The sequence below is a fragment of the Chenopodium album genome, chromosome 10 (genome assembly GCF_948465745.1).
Source record: "Chenopodium album chromosome 10, dcCheAlbu1.1, whole genome shotgun sequence".
NCBI lineage: Eukaryota > Viridiplantae > Streptophyta > Magnoliopsida > Caryophyllales > Amaranthaceae > Chenopodium > Chenopodium album.
In genome coordinates, this window is record NC_137843.1 from 59,867,775 (window position 1) to 59,888,287 (window position 20,513).

Genomic DNA, 20,513 nt, shown 5'->3' on the forward strand with positions numbered 1-20,513 from the left:
TGGTCGAGGGTATTGGCGGTGTGTGGGATTTGGAGGTTCGTCGGTGCTGTTAGTAGTTCGTGGGGGTGGTTTTGGTGGCAGTAGAAGGGTTTCGGTGGTTCATCGGTGATTTTGGTGGTTCGTGGGGGTGGTTTTGGTGGTTAATCTAATCGGCGTTTAGTGGTTCGTCGAAGGGTCAAGGTGATTAGTCGGTGGTTTTGTTGGGTTCGTGGGTGGGTTTGGGTGGTGAAACGTGGTGGTTTTGAGTTTTGTGTTTTCGAGGGTTTGGTGGTTCTGGTGGTCAGTGGTATTGGTGGTGGTTAAATCGGGGTTTGGAAGGGTCAAGGTGATTAGTCGGTAGTTTTGTTGGGTTCGTAGGTGGGTTACGGTGGTGAAACGTGGTGGTTTTGAGATTGGGTTTCGGTGGGTTTGGTGGTTCTAGTGGTCGGTGGTATTGGTGGTGGTTCAGGGTTTCGGTGGTTTGGGTTTTTGTTTAATTAATTTTTTGTTTTTTGACAAAGTTTAATTGTTTTTTTGGTAGGATTAATATTTAACCACATGCCCTTAATTTTCAATAATCATGGTTCAAAACTTTTACCTAGGAGTCAGCGCATGTCGCTTTCGTTGCAAATAACGGTTAACGGAGTTAGTATAAAGAATAAAGGCCAGCCCAACCCAAACCATTTGGCAGCCCGCAGCCCTCTCCTGCAAGGTCAGCGAACCCAACCTCCTCCCCTGCGCCGGCCGACCCAACCAAATTCCCCATAGACTATGTCGGCCGGATTGGGGAGTGGTCTTGATCAGCCGATGCTACAGGCGAGGGCTGTCGGAGGGGTTGGCGTGGGGGTTAGGATGGGCTTCAGAGTAGAATATTCTATAAAGATGGGATTATTAAATAATACTACCTCCGTTACATATTATTTGCGACATAAAGTAGAGAGAAAAAATGTCTAATCCTTGCACATAATATATAACGGAGGTAATAATAAAAACTAAACTTATTGAACCTGAATTATTATAATCAAGTTTTTCTACTCGTATAAAATTAATAAAAATGACATGACTTTTAACATATTCCACTTGTTTTGCGGCTTCGGAGTCGGCTAATGAGACTCAATAAATACTAGTGATTGCACATGATAATGCTAACACTTCTTAATTCATACTTCACCACTTTCATACTTTCATTTATCACTCTCCCTACATTTTACAATCTCCGGTTTGCTAAAATGCAGGTTAAACCTTTTAACATTGTTTCTTTGTCTTTATTCTGTAAACTGTTTTGTTTTAGTTTCGCTTCTAATAGATGAATGTAACATTATAATTACAATTCACCTCTTTTCCTAGCTATCTGTTTAATGTTAGTGTAATTTTTTTTTTTTTTTGAAGGATTTAATGTTAGTGTAAATAAAGTAATTTTAATTTGTCTTTTATTAACTTTGGTTGTTTTACTTCAGAAATTGGTGCTACAATTGGATGTCCACAATGATTTGAATTGCAAGCAAAAGGCTATAAATCTAGTCTCCTCTATTCTTGGTAATTCCATGTTCAGAATATATATATAGCTTTCCATTAAATGTGGCATTTTTTTTTTAAAAAGAAAATAATTAATATTGGGTTTCAATTTTTTGTAGGGATTGATTCAATCTCAATGGACATGAAGGAAAAGAAATTAACCGTTATAGGGGAGATGGATCCAGTAGATGTGATGCAAAAACTAAGGAAGAAATATAGTGCTAAAATCATATCAGTTGGGCCTGCAAAAGAGCCTGAGAAGGCCGAAGAAACGCCCAAAGAAGTGACCAAAAAGCCTGTGAAGCCCAAAGTTGTAGTCCCAGTGGTTGACTATGTTAATGCTATGCATGCGCATAACACTTACTACACACCCTACACTGATCCATGCTATTCCAGATACAAGGGTTACACTTACACAAGAAGCGTGGAAGAAGATCCAACCGGTTGCGTTATTTGTTAATTACGTAGTACTCCCTCCGTTTCAGAACAAAATCGTTGTTTTCTCCTTAATTTAGTTTTTCCCGGTTCTAGCTAGTAAGTTGGGAGTTTTTTTTTCAAACTTAAGTAATTAAGCTTCACTTTAAGAGCTTTTCTAAAACAGTGGATAAATAATTAGTGAAATTGCCTGAAAAGGTAGAAATGGCTATTGTGACTTTTGTGGGGCAGAATATGTATACTTGTATTATTTTTAATTACAGTGAATGAATTAAATTACTGGTCCACTTAGCTGTAAAGCTTTTTCCATGTGCAAAGCCATTTTAATAATACAAAGCAATTTTAAGTTTTTTTGGTAGATGGTAAATCTTATAAACACCCGCATTTTTCAAAGAATTGGTCAGTATTGTAATGTCTGGTGTATTATACTTCATGTATAGTGGTATTAAAATTCAATGCTACTTAGATTAATTTTGATCCATCTATAGGTATTTTTTAAACACTCCACTCTCATTGGGCTCAAAATGTAAATGCAGCATAAATTCCCATACTTAACTTTATACTTTGTATATCACTTAAAATGAAGGATGAATAAACTTTAAACTCGTGACCTTTTAACTCTAATATCGTGTTATAGGATCAAGTGATCGACAAACTCAACAAAAAACTTAAGTTATGGTTAAAATACTTAAAATCCTATAATTTAAAATAACAACTTTTTATAATTGCATAATTTTCACATAATGATAATTATAATTAATTCTGTATTATTAACCAATTGAAATTATTGACAAGCAAATTGTTGCAGGTAAACAAAATAGAGGAAGTAGTTTATAAATAAGCGTGTTCCTAAAGAATAGTTTGATATCACGTGATTGAGGTTTGGAAAAGCGAATGCCGAATGGGGGAAGATCATGTTACTATGTTGGCGGCTGGACAAAGAGTTCGAAACTTCTCAGCTGTGAAGATTTTTTTTGGACAAATTGACCATATGATGCAGATCATTTTGGATTAACATGACAAAGTCAGTTCCGATTTTGTAATTTTGGTAGGAACCTAACTAATGACAAGTACGACTGTACGACTAGTATTTTTTTAACAAGAGTTAACTCAATTGATAAGTAATTTAATGTCACTTAAAGAGATTTCGGGTTCAAGTCTCACCCGACACGGAGGGAGTATTTGCTAGTCAAACTAGCTTTTATAATCAATACTTCAATAGTATACAATAATAACTGTTCAATATTTCATCAATATTCGAAACTTTTCAAAACTAGCTTGATAAGACATGAAAAACACTTGTTCTTCTCACTTGAAATAGAGAAGTAAATTAAGAAAAGTGAATCATAATTAGATAGTCTCACTTGAAAAAAACATGAATTGAAAAATGAGGACAAAATAATTAATATGGTGTTTGGGAAGTGGGAATGATGATTAAAAATTGAAATCATACATGAAAAATTCACTCCATAACATTTATTTTAGGTTTGTTCACCTTATTAAGTTTTAACAGTGTCTGTGTATTCAGGGGCGGACCTTCGTTGAGGCGGGTCAGGGCCCGCCCCCCCTTAATTTTTCTAAGCTATTGGTTAAAAGTAATATAATGTTTAATAATTACAATTAAAAAGTTATGACATAGTGGTTAAGTATTGCTATTTTTTAGCAAAAGGTTGGAGGGTCAAACCTTGGCCCCTCAAATTTTTTGACATTGGAAGCTGCCTTTAGCCTTACCCCGACTGAAACACGCGGCATTCACAGATCCACAAAGACATAGTCTAATGAAGAAATGATTACTACTCGTACTACATATAAAAGACTTGACTTGGTCGCCCATTGATAATCTTGTCAATTTCATTTCCCTTCCCTGTATAAATAGGACTACTCATATTTATCCCTTCCTACATTCTTAATACACTAATTGTCATTGCTTTCTACTCTCTTACTTGTAATTGTTTTTATCTCCTCTCTCATATCTCCCCCTCTATAGTATTGTAAGGAACCAAGAAAACGATAACAGAATGCAGGTTAGATCTCTATTTCTTTAATATCCAACGTTACACATAATTACCCCGAATATCTCATCTTGCTATTGAATTTTTAGCTGTTATTTTCATGTAATTAATTATTTCGTTTTTGTTGGGTTTTGCTTCAGAAGTTGGTGGTGAAATTGGATATCCAAGATGATAATAACAAGCAAAAGGCTATAAAATTGGTCTCTTCTATTCCTGGTACACTTTTTTCCCCAAAATAGCCTTTCATTTTGTGGAAATATTTTCAAGAATAATTAGTTTTTTAAATAAAGAATTGGATATGAATAATTGAGGTTTTATTTTTGCAGGGATTGATTCAATCTCAATGAATATGAAGGAAAAGAAATTGACAGTAATAGGTGACATGGATCCTCTGGCAGTGGTGAAGAAATTGAGGAAAAACTATTACACTGACATTGTCACAGTTGGGCCAGCAAAAGAGCCCGAAAAGCCCAAGAATCCTGAGGAGCCCAATACTGTGGTCCAAGTGTCTGACTTTATACATGCTATGCAGGCCCATAACTCCTATACTAACTCTTACTACAATAATCCCCTTTACTCAAGATACAATGGTTATGCAAGAAGCGTTGAAGAAGATCCAAATGGTTGTGTTATTAGTTAATTGAAGTATTACTACAACAAAGAAGAAAAAAAATTATTATTCATAATGGATTAGTTAAATTGTCTACTTATTCCGTTAGGTGTAAAGCTTACGTTCATGTGTGATTAGAAATAGGGTTGAGTAGTATAGTTCATAGTTGTACTATTGAATATTATAATAGCCAATCAATGTTAAATTGTAAGAGATTTTTGTACCATCAGAAGTATTGGAATTTTTGGGACTAAGGCTTTGTTCTTGTTGTTTGTATCATCAGAAGTACAGAAAATTTTGTTTTGCATGCAGTGGCTCAAATATATTATACATGTTATACCACTAAAATGAAGATAAAAGGCTCTACAACATTTATGTTAACGTATCGATGACCATTTCATCAATAATAAATGAGAAAGTGACTCTTGGCTCATCAAATAATCCTATTCATTGTAAATATACCCACACAAATTGGTGCACCATTGCACCAAGCACATCATCATAAACAATATGCAGTTTCATGGTTTCATTCGAAAATTACTTGTAAAATGAGATCAGTTGGAGCAAAGAAAGCCAAAGGAGTACTTGAAAAAACTTGCCAAAAGTGAACTATACTTCTCATTGAGGATATATATATTCTTTGGGGTTATGTAGCTTAGACTACAGCCAGGCATCAACGGGTACTTACACTTTTACTTTATACTAAAACCTTGCCTCTGCCCTTTTTCTGCTATTCACAATTCGCACTTAATTTTATTTACATATGACAAGATTCTACTTTGTGAAACTAATTTTAATGAATCCATTTTTTTTTTCCCTTCTTTCCTTCCCCATTTCGCACTTCACTAAAAAGCACGGACTGTGTCTGATACTTCTATTGACTGTAACAACATTCTATACCTGACTTTTATATTCACAAACAAGCTCATTTTCATGCAAAGCACAAGACTACTAATTAAGTAATTATGTATTACTGAATCTTTACCAGAAACGGTTGCTGATTGCTGTACTGTAAGCCCTATGCTCTGCTGCTTCAAGACTTATCTGGGCCAACTTCCTTTGTATCTGGAGGTGATGGTTGATTGGAGAATTGTTGCTCTCTTCAGCATGAAAACCTACAAAGAGAATTGGAACATTAAGTTTACACGTATCAGGTAGAACCAGCTTATAGGGAATCAGTGTGATTTGTCGATTACTACCTCTCTTTCCCATATACATGTCTGATTTCACATTTGTCTGATAATTGAGAGGAAGACTTCTTAACACGTTAGACTCCTGATTGTATCTTGGAGACTGAAGAAACTGATGATAGATTGAAGGATCAGCTGACAGAATTTTGTCGAGGTCAGGGCAGTAGTCATCAGCACGTGGCATTTTGGGTGACAGAAAATTCTCAACAGAATCATAATTTGGCTTCAAAGGCAGCTGACCAAAGGAAGGAGGAGCAAAAGGAATGGGATTGTAACGATTCTTCCATGAATCTTGAATTGTAGGAGGGGTACTGACACGAGCCAGGGAATCAGAAGGATGGACAAATAGATTCTTGGAATTTATCTGAGGTTCATGATACTGTGGATCTGGTGAGCTCAACTTTTGCCGCACACTTTCTGATCCTTTCAGCTTGTTTGAACCACGGAAAGGAGAAACACCTCTTTCACCTCTGATAGGGATCTCAGGACTATTTGGCTCTTCTTGATCGAAGATATAGATGCCATCAACAGTAATCAAACTATCCTCATCTGGCAGATTGAGTTCCAAACTTGAACCAGCTTCATCAGCTACTTTTTCCAGCTCAGGCTCTTTAACAATCCGAGAATCAAGATTTTTGCGATCAGGAGAGCAACAGTTTAGCACAACACTGTCAGAGTCAAGGCAGTCAATAACGAATGTCTTTGATTTCTCCCTGAATGGAGCTTTCTGGCCATACGTTGATGCCTCCTTTGACTTCTTTTGACCCAAGGGATTCACCTTCGTTGACATTCCAGTAGGTTCTCCCCAAACTTTCCACCCATCTCTCTCAGCCTCAGACGAGATGTTACCATCATAATTATCTGGTAAGGAATGGCAAGAGAATTATCAACACCGGTATCAAACAGTAGGAAATGAAAGGCTAAAACTAAGAGGCCAAGGGAGGAGGGTCTATGACAGAGAGATCACTGTTGTAACAACATACCATTATCTGGAAACCAGTGTATAAATTTTGATTTAGTTCTGGAGCCGTTTCTTCCATTCACCATGACATCATATTTTCTGCCAAGGATGAAAATTCAAAGGTCAAGAATCAATATATTAAGTATTCTTCTTAATATAATTGTGTTGGCATAATTTAAGGTCTGGTCTGATCTTTACTACAAATTTACAGTGATGGTTTGCTATTAAACAAACCAATCTTAATAGCAATGTATATAATATGTTGATCTAGGCAACATACTTTAATAAAATGGCCTAGTTTATTGACATAATTGTTATATAATACTTGGACAACTCACAGGCTCTCTCTTTAGTTCACCAGCCTTTTATAACAGATAATTGCTATTTTCATGTTGCTAATCATTGCAGGGTGCTGTATAAGTGTTTTTAGACATATAAAGGTCACCTTTATGAAACGAGAAGGAAATTATGTTGCTGATTTGATACCATAGAAAGCTAGTTCTTCTTCTGGATTGCATGAATATCAAGCATTATGTAGTGCTACCCATTGAAACACTCTTGTTTCATCATTAAAACTAACCTGGTGCCTTGGTGATTGACAAAACCTAATTATGGATACATTCACAGAAACAGATGGATTTGGATTGTTGAAGTGGGATAACATAAATGGCAGCTCATCCAAATACATATAGACTATGCATGTCATGTAGGTTTTTAAATCATTTGTATCAAAATAAAGAGCAGGTGAGAAACTGGGATCAAAGACTCGAAACTTATTGCTACATTTCAAGTCTGCCGAGTTCTAAGCAAGACAAAAAATCACACAAGGAGCACGGAATAAATAAGTTTGCAATCAACAAATTAAGCACATACTGCAGCACTAAATATTTACTGGCATATAATTTTGAATAGGAATGAGTAACTGGTCGCTAAAGCTCATTTAGATTATCTTTGAGGTAGCGAATTCATATAGGCTATTGGCCTTGGATGCAATGGCAAGGTAAGGACATTTATCACTCCTCTCTCAAGAATCATGATTGCAAAAGTAACACATGAAGTTACTAATAAAATTCACCTTGAGTTCAACCAGAATTGATGAACAAGCATACCTCATCGAGAAAGTAAGCATCAATATCCTCTGCTTCTTCCAAATTCATAAGGGCAGAGAACCGACATCCATCCAAAATTTGACCCTGAAAAGGCTGCAACTGCTCTTTACTGATAGCCACTCCAGAATCCACTTCAATCAATTGGTTTTTAGAAGTAAACTGTTGCACCATTGGACAGCTAGATTAGTAAGTTCACCTTTTAGCCATTTTAAGCAAATTGTGCAGTCATTGCATAGCTTGTAGGTTTGTAAACTGAAACTGAAGCACTAGTTGGCTTAGACATCATTGCATAACAGATTGATACAGGAAATTCATTTTTGACACAATAATACGGCAATAAAACTTTTGAAGTAAAATCTAGTCATTTTATTTTAAAAATTATCATTTACTATTGCACATTCACACAATCACACGTATGAGAAGCTTACGGCATCATATATCTCCTATAAACAGATTAGTGAACAATTTGCACCAATAAAACAAATTAGCGTATAACTTGGTCATTCAGTATGACATTACAACAGCCATTCCTTTAATACATATTTGCAATAGTTAGACAGCTAGTCTAACACACACTTTGTGTTCATTGCTTTGCAATAATTTGTAGATTGGAGAAAAGGGGATTATTTTATTTTATTTTTTTAATTACAATACTTACCTGTGTCAGAGGGTGATGGTCAGGATTTTCTTCTGTACGGTACTTTTCAGAAGCTTCCCCAATAGAACAGACGCTTTCAACAGATCCAGAAATAGAAGGAGAGATAGGTGAAGGACTTTTGTTGCTGGTAACTGCTGGCGCAGCTGAATGGTCTTCCAGCACTAGACAAGTATCTGCATCAGAATTTTCTATCTATTAGTTTGACTTGTTTTTTCCTTTCCTGTATTGCCCAAAATTGAAAGGCAAAATCAAGTTAAATTATAAAGGATTGCCCACAATTGCTCATTACGCCTAATGTTGTGAATAAGCAAAAAGTTATGAAAGCTTAGGAGTGAACCAGCAATTAAGGTACCACATTAGATAAAATCATGAATATATCTAACCTGAAAGCCTATATAAATACAGAAGACACTATACATAGCTAGGGTACACAAAAAATCACCTTTCCTCCAATTTCCCTCCATTGACCTCGCCTTGTTCGACCATTCAGCACATTCAGATATTCCATTGCTAGAGGTGCCATATTTTAGTTTACCTGAATGATTCATTGCCTGAACAAAGCACGAAGGGTTTTTGAAAATCTCAATATCAACATTTTAAACCACAATCAAATCTGCAACTAAATTACAATAAAGAATAACTGCTTCCCCTCATCCTTATTACCCCTCTCCGTACATAAAGAAAGAGAAACAGACCTTATAAAATGATGGAGGACGATATGGTTCGTTGCACCTGCTCAGCAGACCACTATCAGTCCCTGGAAGTTTTATAACTGACCCTTCTGATCCAGCTGATGGTAACTTTGAAGTAGACCAGCTTCCTAGAATGCTATTATGTTCAGGATTTCGAATTGATGTCAAAATAGCAGTACTTCCAGGTTTTTGCCAGGAATGATGAGATTGATTGGTATGAACATGACCTGTGGTACATGGTACATCAAATGCTTCAGCGACTTTTTTTTTTAAAGTAATCACATAAAAAAGCAATATTCAGTTAAAATCAATCAAATGCAATCAAATTAAGAGCACCAAAGAAGCCTGTTGATTTTGCTTCCTATTATCAATTAAAAGAAAAATGTAGCTGCAAGTGAGGCACTTTGAAGGCTAGTTAGCTGCCTCAACATTAAGAGCATCAAAATTGTAGGATTTATCGATATGGCTGAATTTCCAATAGAAAGGTGCATTAAATTCTTATGTTTTCTCATGCTAGCTTTTGTTCCCACTTTATGAAAATTTGGGTCCACGATAAGAGAGACTATTATTACTAAGTAGAAAGATATACTCTGTGTGTGTTTGTGTGTGGCAGAGAGGAGGTAACAGCAATAAGACATAAGGACTTGCTGTTTTTTGAGCTCAACTTAAAACTTCCCATTTTTAGAGATGAATCTTGACTAAAATCACTGCATAGCTTGCCAGTGAATATTGAGTCATGACCTTGTAGTTTCTAGTGTCCAGGTGCACTCTTGCAAAGAAATCTGTTGACTTTGAATCCTATTAAGATGGAAGAGAAACGCGTAGCTACAAGTGAGGTGCTAAGATGGCTAGTTAAATGGATAGTTAGCTACCTCAATATTAACCATAAGAAAGATGAGAATTCATCCAAATCAAAGAATAAAATCGATCAAGATTGTAGAGCTCAACGATATCCCAGACTAGAAGCCAGTTGTCAGTTGCTCATTAAAAAAGTTCATTAAAACATAAATGGCTGACCTTCCCATAGAAAAAGGTTTTATTTTTATATAGTTTCTCATGCTTTCTTTTGTTCCCAATTTCTTACAATTAGGGCCACCACAGATGAGACTATTATTATAAAGCCAAAAGATATGTGTATACATATACATACATCGCAGAAAGGAGGTAATAGCGTTAATACCTGTGAACTTGCAGTCCTTTGAGCTCAAATTATAATTGCCCCACTTTTCTGATGAATCTCGACTTGAATCGCCCCATGTCCTGCCTGTGTAAACTGATTCAAGACCCGGTAGTTTCTGGTTCTCAGGTGCACTCTTGCAAGCATCATCCAGCTCACTGTTCAAAAGCAGATTTAATAAGGAATTATACGTGAAAGATCTATGCCTTCAAACTTGTGCAAAATGAGTTGAGGCTCTGAAAAAGAAAAATCATACATGCAAAAACAGGCAGCCTGATAAGGCATCTGATTAGACTCCTAGGATTGCACAAGATCAAAATTTAAAAAAAAAAAAAAAACAGCAAGCTGTTTCAGGTTTTAGGCCACATCCATAACATGAAGAACAAGTTATTAACAATTCATGCATGGGAAAACTTAACTCAGATGTTGCAAATGAGCAGGTACATAAAATCTCTATATATGGCAATGATACGTATAGAATAAGAAATCAACAAGTAATTAATCGGTAAATATTGTGTTACTTTTGACTCTTCATTTTACTTCTAGATCCATCTTGGATTCTTGGACTGCACATGATACTTAGATACTTCATTTTGGACCTAAATCATTCAATATTTAATAAAAAGGTCATGTCTACACTTGGATCTATCTATGCTTTGTGTAGGACACTACATATAATGGAATCCAGTTAGCATGCTGTAAAAATAACAAGAATGCTGCAAATTAGCTACTCCATAGTCTATAATGGCTTTCAGCCACGGTTATGAGTTTTATGACGCATAGAACACGAAATCAACAAAATTTCATTCGAAAATTAACCAGAATGTTGCAAATAAGTTGAGTATATACAATTTCTATATATATACATATATAATACATACACATCATGCCATCATATCATGGAGTAGTGCACAATTGCACATCAAATGTTTCTTATGTAAGAGCTAAAACCTCCAAGAAGACTAAAAACACTGAAAGTTACAGTTATCTTGTAAAACTTGATTCAAACAAAAACTTGCTTAACATCAATCTTCATGAAACTACAAATAATCTAAAAGTAAACATAAAAAGTTGCGCAGATGCTAAAAATAACTACATATTGAACTGTTACATGCAACAGATAAATCTATATGATTAGAACACTAGCGCGCGAAACGATTGCGTAAACAACAAGCCACATTGCATCAAATTTAGAAGTTTTTGGAGTGATAACTGATAATATTGCAGAATTATTACATTAATTAATCGTCATAGCATAATTACAGCAAAAAAGCGCTCAAAAATAATTCAAAATTTAGTCCGAAAAAATGCGAAGTTCACCTGAGAATAGACCGATCAAATCCAGTAGGTAACGCTTTCGTATGATTCACTTCAGCGAAAGACAACAAGCAATCTCTTGAATACGAAATCCTCGAATTTCTGAATCGTCAGAAAAATGCACACATTATAAATTTCAGTACAAATTACAGTATAGCGAAATTTCAGAAGCACAAAAAATCACAGAAATCTTACTTCCGGAAACCTCCAGAAACTTCGTTCGATTTCAAAGCTACTTCACAGCTCCGACATTCGCTATCGCAGCTCATTCTTCGAAAATTCTCTCTCCTCCAAAAACGCAAAGCCTTGACGTTACAGAAGCTAAAATAATCGAAAAACTGGAAAAATAATGATGAATTACTGAAGAATTGCAGAAAAAATAATGAAGGAAGAAGATGATCGAACTAAAAGTAGAGTAAATTTACAGAATTCTGCAGAAAAATGGAGGAGAAAAAGTAGAATTTGAGAGAAAAATGAAGAGAAAGAGAGATGAAATTGAAAGTTAGGGTGAGAAATGAAGGAATAAGAGAGTGTTGGGAGATTTATAGGGTTTAAGATTGTTTAGTAAAATTGTGCTTGTGAAGAGATTGCTAAAATTGGTAATGAAACAGGGAGAGTGGAAAAGAGAGAGGGAGGGAAGTAGTAGTAGTGTGCAAATCAGTAAATGAGTAAGATATGCGCGGAATATTTATTACCTCAATTTATTGTAATCTGGTCTTGTAAATGTCAATTAGCTTACTAGTTACTACTTGTACATTGTTGATATTAGCCTATTAGGATGATATTTAATAAACTAGTATTCCGTAGTTATTAACACGTGTACGGAGTATGTCTTTTACTATTTAAACCATTAAATTGGGGGAGGATCTTATCTTAAACAAGAAAATTTTTCAATTTGAGCTTTAAACAAATTAAGAGCTATTATAGTTTTCAACTTTTCCCACAGTTTTAGCAAATATTGGATATGCAAATATGATTTATAATTGGAGTAAATATTGTAATTTTGTTGGACGATTACCATAAAGTGGTATGGAAGAATGAGAAAGTGATGTCCGAAATTACAAAGTGATAATGACTTCTTTTTGTTCATCAAGGGGTTGCTTTAAGTAATTATGATAACTTACAAACTGCGATCATACACTCATATTCAATTAACTTCGTTAACTAAGGTCTAAGGGTCTGTTCTCATACGTTGAAATTCAGTTCAATTCAGCTCAGCTTAGCTTAGTTCAGTTCAGTTCAGTTCGATTCAGTTCAGTTTGATTCAGCTCATGTGTAATGGTATTGTTAATGATATAAAGCCAAATTTCATTCTTTTAAGCTCTTATTACAACGACGATAATAATAATAATAATAATAATAATAATAATAATCAATAAATAATAATAACAATAATAATAGTATATTTTTCTTAAATATTTTAATATGTATATTTGTATATATACATAAGTATAATAATAAATAATCAATAAATAATCAAAGATCACTAATCCGTAGTTAAAATCACTAATTAATAAGTTCAGTTCAGTCAATGAGAACAGGCCCTAACACAAACCTATTCTTTTTTTAGTTAAACCTAGCTACTTAACTTTACGGACTTGTATTATCTTATACCACGGTATACTTGTGATTATAAACTTATTTTGTTTGAAATATATTAAAATAAGGTTATACTCACGAATTTATTATTTTGATGAATTACTTAATTATGGTTCTTCTTTTTTCTTCTTATTTTGCTTTACATAGCTTGTTAGAGTTTATGTATATGCTCATTGTTTGATTTAAACGTAATATTAATATTCGCATATTAAAATGCCAGCCATGTTAGTTAGGGTCTTGAGAGAGTTCCTTATATATAGTTGTTCAATGTGGCACTTCTTTCATGAAGTCAAGACAAATAACACATAACTTATACTCGCTCCGTCTTCAAATTATTGTCCTTTTAAGTTTGAACATGTATATTAAGATAAAATATAAAGATATTTTAAACTTGAGTACACTATTAACCATTTTTAGAGGGATGTGACCCTTTCTTTGTATTTTGGTCTTTATTTTCGGTGTAATTACAACAATTAGTGGGAATTTTAACTATCGGCATTTTTTAAAAAAAATTATTTTTTTTAAATACCCAAACCAATTGTTCTTTGATCAGGCACACTCTATATTATTTTTTTCTGATGCATTGTCTTTTTCATTACTTGCTCTTTTTACCAGAACATCTAAATGACTAACAAAGTAGTGACACTATTGAATTCTCAAATTGAACCGAGAGAAAGTTTGCTACACAATGAACCAAGTAGACAGACCAGTGACCCGATTGAAACTTGAAAATAGAGAATAATGAAGAGGGATCTAAAAATGGTAGAAATATTTCATTAGTTCAATGTTGATTCTAAACTTTGTTCACAAAGAGACCGGAATATATACAAGACTTTCACAATATTAGGATTTAGGAACAAAATCATCAGACAAAATGTTCACCAAAAAATTTAGATGGTGATTTGCACAGATTGATTATCAGCAATTCATTTCAATTTGACGGACACTTTATCTTAGCTACAAATTACAAAATTGCGAAAATAAATTTTTCATGTTTCTGTTGTACATTTCCACCTTCTACAGTTCAATGTTTGCACAAACCAAAGTTTTCAAACAAAGAACAGAAGACCCCTAATCCAGAGCATCCAGGCAATTAGAGTCTGATTCAATGTGCAACAGTTAGGTATAGAATGGCATTAAATTAAAAGCAAGGAGATTTAAGTTGTGTAAATTTCAGCTTTCAAAAGACCAAAAAGTTTCAGGATGGCAGATTTTTACAGAAAACATTGAAGATTTGTCAAATTAAGGAGAAAAGAGGCAGATCAAAAGAATTAATAAACCAAAAGATTTTTACTATTGATTATTGAACTTGACCAAGTTACATATAGAGCAACACAACCAAGTTCGATTTAGAAAACCGAACAGACTCAATACTAGAAGACACTTAAAGCCACCAGACCAAAAACTCGCCTTAGGAAACTACTACTAGAAACATAACTTTGTCAGACTAGGATATATCCACTTTATCAACAATGGTAGAAAAAATTTCTGTAAGAGAATCACCAGCTTAATCAACTTCCTCCATCTTGCTCTCCTCAGCAGCATCTTCCTCCAGGGCAGGCATATCAGCATCCTCAGTCTCTTCGTCGTCAATGCTCAACCCGAGTTTCAACATCCTGTGGATCCTGGCAGCAAAGGTGTTTGGATCCTCAAGACTGAAACCAGAGGTAAGCAGCGCAGTTTCAAATAGCAGCATGACAAGGTCTTTGACTGACTTGTCGTTCTTATCAGCCTCTGCGCGTTTCCTAAGCTCCTCCATGATTCCATTGTCTGGGTTGATTTCCATAGTCTTCTTGCTAGACATGTAAGCACCCATGCTGCTGTCCCTCAATGCCTGCGCCTTCATGATTCTTTCCATGTTTGCACTCCAACCATATTCACCGGTCACCAAACAGCAAGGAGAATCAACAATTCTGTCTGACACTACAACCTTCTCAACCTTGTCACCCAAAATGTCCTTGATCACCTTGCACAAGTTCTCAAATGACTGCTTCTTTTCTTCCCGTTTCTTCTTTTCTTCCTCAGTTTCATCGTCGAGCTTCAACCCTTCCTTGGTAGCACAAACAAGTTTCTTGCCTTCATACTCCTTCAATTGCCCAACTGCATACTCATCAATGGCATCAACCATGTACAGAACTTCATAGCCCCTCTTCTTGAGCTTCTCCAAAAACGGGGAGTTTTCAACAGCCTTTTTGCTTTCACCAGTGATGTAGTAGATGTCTTTCTGACCTTCCTTCATTCTTGTGACATAGTCCTTGAGGCTAGTCATCTCCTCACCACTCTTAGTTGAGTGGTATCGAAGAAGATCAGCCAACTTAGACCTGTTCTGGCTATCCTCGTGAACACCCAATTTGATGTTCTTCGAAAAGGCCTCATAGAACTTGTTGTAATCATCCTTGTTCTCAGCTATTTCATTGAACATTTCAATACATTTCTTCACCAAATTCTTCCTGATCACCTTCAAAATCTTGTTTTGTTGCAACATCTCACGAGAGATGTTGAGTGGAAGGTCATCAGAATCAACAACACCCTTAACAAAGCTGAGGTACTCTGGGATGAGCTCCTCACAGTTGTCCATGATGAACACCCTCCTGACATAGAGCTTAATGTTGTTTGGCTTCTTTCGGGTGTCGAAGAGATCGAAAGGAGCCCTCTTTGGAACAAAGAGAATGGCCTTAAATTCAAGCTGCCCCTCAACAGAGAAGTGCTTGACAGCAAGGTGATCTTCCCAGTCATTAGTCAAGCTCTTGTAGAAGGAAGCATATTCTTCCTTGGTAATCTCCTCAGGCTTACGGAGCCAGATTGGCTTCTGCTTGTTGATCAACTGCCATTCATGCGACACCTCCTTGATCTTCTTCTTCTGTTTCTTGTCCTTCTCCTTTTCCTCATCAACATCCTCGACTTCACCCTCTTCCTCTTTCTTGGGCTCATCCTCATCCTCGTCATCACTGATCTCCTTCTCTGTAGTCTTCTCAGTCCATAGGTAAATTGGGTAGCTGATGAACTCCGAGTGCTTCTTCACAAGATCTTTGATCCTCCTCTCTTCCAAGTATTCCAACTGCACATCAAAGTAGCAGATTCATTAGTACTCAGAGAACAACATCATACAATCATATTCTTACTGACATTAATTTATTCTAACCCCTGATTTCAAATTTAATATTCTAGCTTGCAATTACTATTTTAGTTTATCAAAACACAATCATCACTCAAAGCTAATCAACGAAACAGGAAGATTATGTGAAACAATGAATATAATAAAATGTGGGCAATAAAAATTTACCTGATCTTCCTTGAGGAAGAGGGTGATCTTAGTACCCCTTCCAAGTTGCTCACCAGTAGTGTCCCTTGTGACAGTGAATGAACCGCCAGCTTGAGACTCCCAAACGTACTGCTCGTCATCGTTGTGCTTGGTGGTCACAATGACCTTTTCAGCAACCAAGTAAGCTGAGTAGAAACCAACACCAAATTGCCCAATCATGCTTACATCTGCTCCGGCCTGCAATGCCTCCATAAACTCCTTGGTGCCGGATCGGGCAATTGTACCCAAGTTGTTCACCAAGTCTGCAGTAATTCAATCATGTTGAGTAAACTTGGTATACATCATACATTTATCTTATCACAGTGCACAGGAGATTATATACAATTGACAAACATAAGACTGAATCAATAATATTAATCCGACTTTTAAAGTTTTAATTGTAAATAATGCAATATATAGACTAGTTCTGTAATTCTGTTTCAATTAACATCTGTTATTATGTTTCAATTAACATCACAAAAATACAAATCGGCTTGACTCATAAAATTTGACATATAAAGCTTACGAGAAAAAAAACAACTGTGGTACAGATCTTAACTGATTACTAAAGAACAAAACTGAGAAATTTCTTAAAAATCTAGGTGAAACCTCAAAATATGTCCATTAAAATACATATTAACAATCATGTATTTTCATCTACGTTTTCATTTACATACTCAACCTCAGGGCTCAGGTACATATGAAGAATAATCAGGTAGAACTAACAACAATGCAAACAATAACCACAAAATTGCTCTAAATTATCGTCATTGCAAACAAATTAATAATCGCATGATCCAAAATTTCCAAGCTAAATTACAGAAAAATAAAAATCATGGATTTAAACACTCACACAAATTATAAATAAATAAACCATAATGTGATTCGAGTGTAAATTGATGTCAATCAAATACATTACCTGCTTTAGTCATGCCGATACCACTGTCAATAATCGACAGGGTCTTGTTAGCCTTGTCAGGAACAAGTCTGATGAACAACTCTGGTTGAGCATCAAGCTTACTCTTATCAGTCAAACTCTCAAATCTAATTTTATCCAACGCCTACAAAATCAAAACCACAAAAATCATCATCAATCAAATGCTCAATATCAAAATCATAGGAAAAAAAAATCATAAGCCAGAGGAAAAAGGATGACATACATCAGAAGAATTGGAGATGAGTTCACGAAGGAAGATCTCCTTGTTAGAGTAAAAAGTATTGATAATCAGACTAAGAAGCTGGTTGATTTCAGCCTGGAATGCAAATGTCTCTGCTTCACCCATTGCTACGTCCGCCATTGATGAACCTTAAAGAGAACAGAAAAAACCCTAGAAATTTCGCTTTTTAGAGGAGAGAGAAAATTGGTTGCGATTTAGAGAATTGCTTTGAGATTTGCTTGCGATTAACAATGGAAGATTTTGTGATGGAGGAGAGAGAAAGAGGAAGGGAGATTTATAGGAGAATGGGATGTGTTTATGGTTCTGGAGTGTTCTACCCTTCTCTAGAGTTTGAAGTGTGTTTTATGTTTTTTTGGTGGGTTTTTTTGAAATTTTTTGAAGTGAAACGACAGCGTTTTAAGCGTTTACTTTTTTGATCGAGTCGTGTTTTATTTAAGAAGGGGAATTCGAGAAGGTTCGAGCCAGCTAGTTGGGTCTGGAATGTTCCCGGTTTTTTCGTGAAGGTTTACATTTTTTTTCGTGAAGGTTTACATGAAAGATTGCGGGTAACGAAAAATGGAAACCAAACGTTTTCTTTTTTTTTTTTTTTTTTTTTTTGTGGCATTCTATACAGTTCACCCTTTGGAGTGATTCGGATTTGGAAATCAAGATAGCGACACTTAACGTTACAGTTTTCCGTCAAGTGTCACGCCACAGATATATTTAAATAGACTTTAAAAAATTAAAAATTAGTTTGGAATTCTATTTGGATAAAATTTTATGGTAAAATTCTTAATTTTGAGTTTTATTTTCTATAAAATACCAATACTTCAAATGTAAATTGAATTTTAATTTTATTAAAAAAAAAATTGTTAGATTATAATGCTCAAATTTTATAATATAAATTTATTTTTTATATCATAATATTTTTTTTTTTAGTGAAGGAGGTAGTTTAAAACATAAAACATCGAATTTTATTACTATGTAGACTTGTCAATTAGGCTTGGGTCATGAGTCATCTCGAAGATCACTTTAGGTTACGAATCAGAAAATGTTCAACCCTTGCTCAAAGTTTTTGATTCGGATCAACCCAATGGGCTTTGAACATCTATTTATTTTGCTAATTTTTTTTAATGTATTAAATTAAAGGAAAATTTGTAAATTACCACCCATAAAGGGGTCCTATTTTGAAATTACCACCCATTAAAAGTTTTATTTTAAATAACCACCCGTTAAATTAAAAAACATTTCAGATTACCACCTTTTATGAAATTCCGGTGGAAAAATCCGGTTGAGGGCCCCACCTTATTAACTTCCTTCCTTTTTTTTTCATTTCCCTCGACCTAACACTCTGATTGAAACATTAAACTCAAAAAAACATCTTCTCTCATAAATTTCTTCAATTAATTCATCCAAAAGCATCAATCTTTCCCCTTTTTCTTCCTTTAATTCTCTGTCAACTTTGCAACTATCCCTTAAGGGTTGAATCAGAACCCTAACTTTTTTTTTCTGCAAGAAATCACCATTTGACAGGAGCTTCACCTACGAGCTCGTAGGTGAAGCTCCCGTCAAATGGTGATGTCAATGGCGATGCCTGAGGTAAGCAATTGGGACCCTTTACAATTTCAGACACGTAGCCTAATTGCAAAAAACCCCCCAATTTTAAAGCCCAAGAACCCTAATTCCAAAATTGCAGAAAACCCCCAATTTGATTGCCCTCAGAACCCTAATTCCAAAATTTCAGACATGTACCAGCAGCAATTTGATGAAATTTGGGGCAAAAGTTGTGAATTGATGTTGGATAATTTATAAAGAAAAAAAATCGAGGAGGGAAACATTCAAAAAAGTCAAATTCGCCATTTTTAGCCGTTATGTGGGACCCACAAACGGATTTACCACCGGAATTACAAAAAAGGTGGTAATCTGAAAACTTTTTTAATTTAATGGGTGGTTATTTAAAATAAAAGTTTTAATGGGTGGTAATTTCAAAACAGGACCCCTTTTTGGGTAGTAATTTACAAATTTTCCTAAATTAAATCGAACATTTGTACCAACATTATTATTAGTCATTACATCCCTACTAGATAGCAAATCATCACAAAATCAATCAATTCCTAACTAATTTTGTATAAATGATATATTTGAAAATTTGGCATATAGATTAAAAATTGATCTTAAAAATCAATAAACAGCTCGTGTATTGTACGGGACACAAGACTAGTATTAGTAAAAATCAATTTTAACTAATAAAATTATTGTTGATGAGTTATTTACAAAAATTAGATTGAATTGTAAGAACTCGTTCACTTCATCTTATTAAATTCAACTAAAATTAATTTTTATTGAAGCGAAATTCTTTTTGCTGAATATAAACTATTTAACTAATTTGAAATTAATTTTACAAAACTGAAAATGTTTTTGCTGATCTTCTATTATATTTGTTTTTTAAAGTTACTGATTTTTTCTTAAAATCAAAAGTTACTGAATTTTACTAAACCGAATTTATATTTTACTTAAATGAAATTATTTTTACTAAACTAAACTTACTTTTATTGAACTGAAATTATTGTTAATGTTGTTTTTAGGCTTTGCCGGTAAGAATGTTCATGTGGTTTAAAAAAAAATAATAAGAATGTTTTATTTTAAAAATTAGTTTGAACTTATATAACATCATGTGACCAACCATCATAAGGATTACTTCATTACTGTTATTTGTTATGGGTATTACTCGACTAGTGTTACAAAAGTTATTTTGACAGTTTTATGTGGGTTACTTGGTTAAGACCAGTTCTCTTCAGCTT

General features: G+C 34.7%; 4 protein-coding genes across 4 annotated transcripts; 2 read left to right on the forward strand and 2 right to left on the reverse strand.

The window, feature by feature from the left end:
• The first annotated feature begins 750 nt into the window (after positions 1–750).
• LOC145565605 (heavy metal-associated isoprenylated plant protein 39-like) lies at positions 751–1,954 on the forward strand. Its single transcript, XM_081625554.1, has 3 exons — positions 751–825; positions 1,437–1,515; positions 1,614–1,954. Exons 1-3 carry the CDS (start codon positions 751–753, stop codon positions 1,952–1,954), a joined length of 495 nt encoding a protein of 164 aa, XP_081481680.1.
• A 1,843-nt stretch (positions 1,955–3,797) lies between these two features.
• LOC145564396 (heavy metal-associated isoprenylated plant protein 39-like) lies at positions 3,798–4,830 on the forward strand. Its single transcript, XM_081624706.1, has 3 exons — positions 3,798–3,953; positions 4,082–4,157; positions 4,268–4,830. The coding sequence occupies exons 1-3, from the start codon at positions 3,948–3,950 to the stop codon at positions 4,579–4,581; spliced, it is 396 nt and encodes a 131-aa protein (XP_081480832.1). The 5' UTR covers positions 3,798–3,947; the 3' UTR covers positions 4,582–4,830.
• A 4,246-nt stretch (positions 4,831–9,076) lies between these two features.
• LOC145565606 (uncharacterized) lies at positions 9,077–12,074 on the reverse strand. Its single transcript, XM_081625555.1, has 5 exons — positions 11,851–12,074; positions 11,659–11,757; positions 10,342–10,496; positions 9,165–9,388; positions 9,077–9,082 (listed from the first exon to the last, which is right to left on the reverse strand). The coding sequence occupies exons 1-5, from the start codon at positions 11,922–11,924 to the stop codon at positions 9,077–9,079; spliced, it is 558 nt and encodes a 185-aa protein (XP_081481681.1). The 5' UTR covers positions 11,925–12,074.
• Positions 12,075–14,544: 2,470 nt separating this feature from the next.
• Positions 14,545–18,054, reverse strand: LOC145562755 (heat shock protein 90-1-like). Its single transcript, XM_081623126.1, has 4 exons — positions 17,716–18,054; positions 17,475–17,616; positions 16,538–16,818; positions 14,545–16,312 (listed from the first exon to the last, which is right to left on the reverse strand). The coding sequence occupies exons 1-4, from the start codon at positions 17,851–17,853 to the stop codon at positions 14,762–14,764; spliced, it is 2,112 nt and encodes a 703-aa protein (XP_081479252.1). The 5' UTR covers positions 17,854–18,054; the 3' UTR covers positions 14,545–14,761.
• Between the last annotated feature and the right edge of the window lie 2,459 nt (positions 18,055–20,513).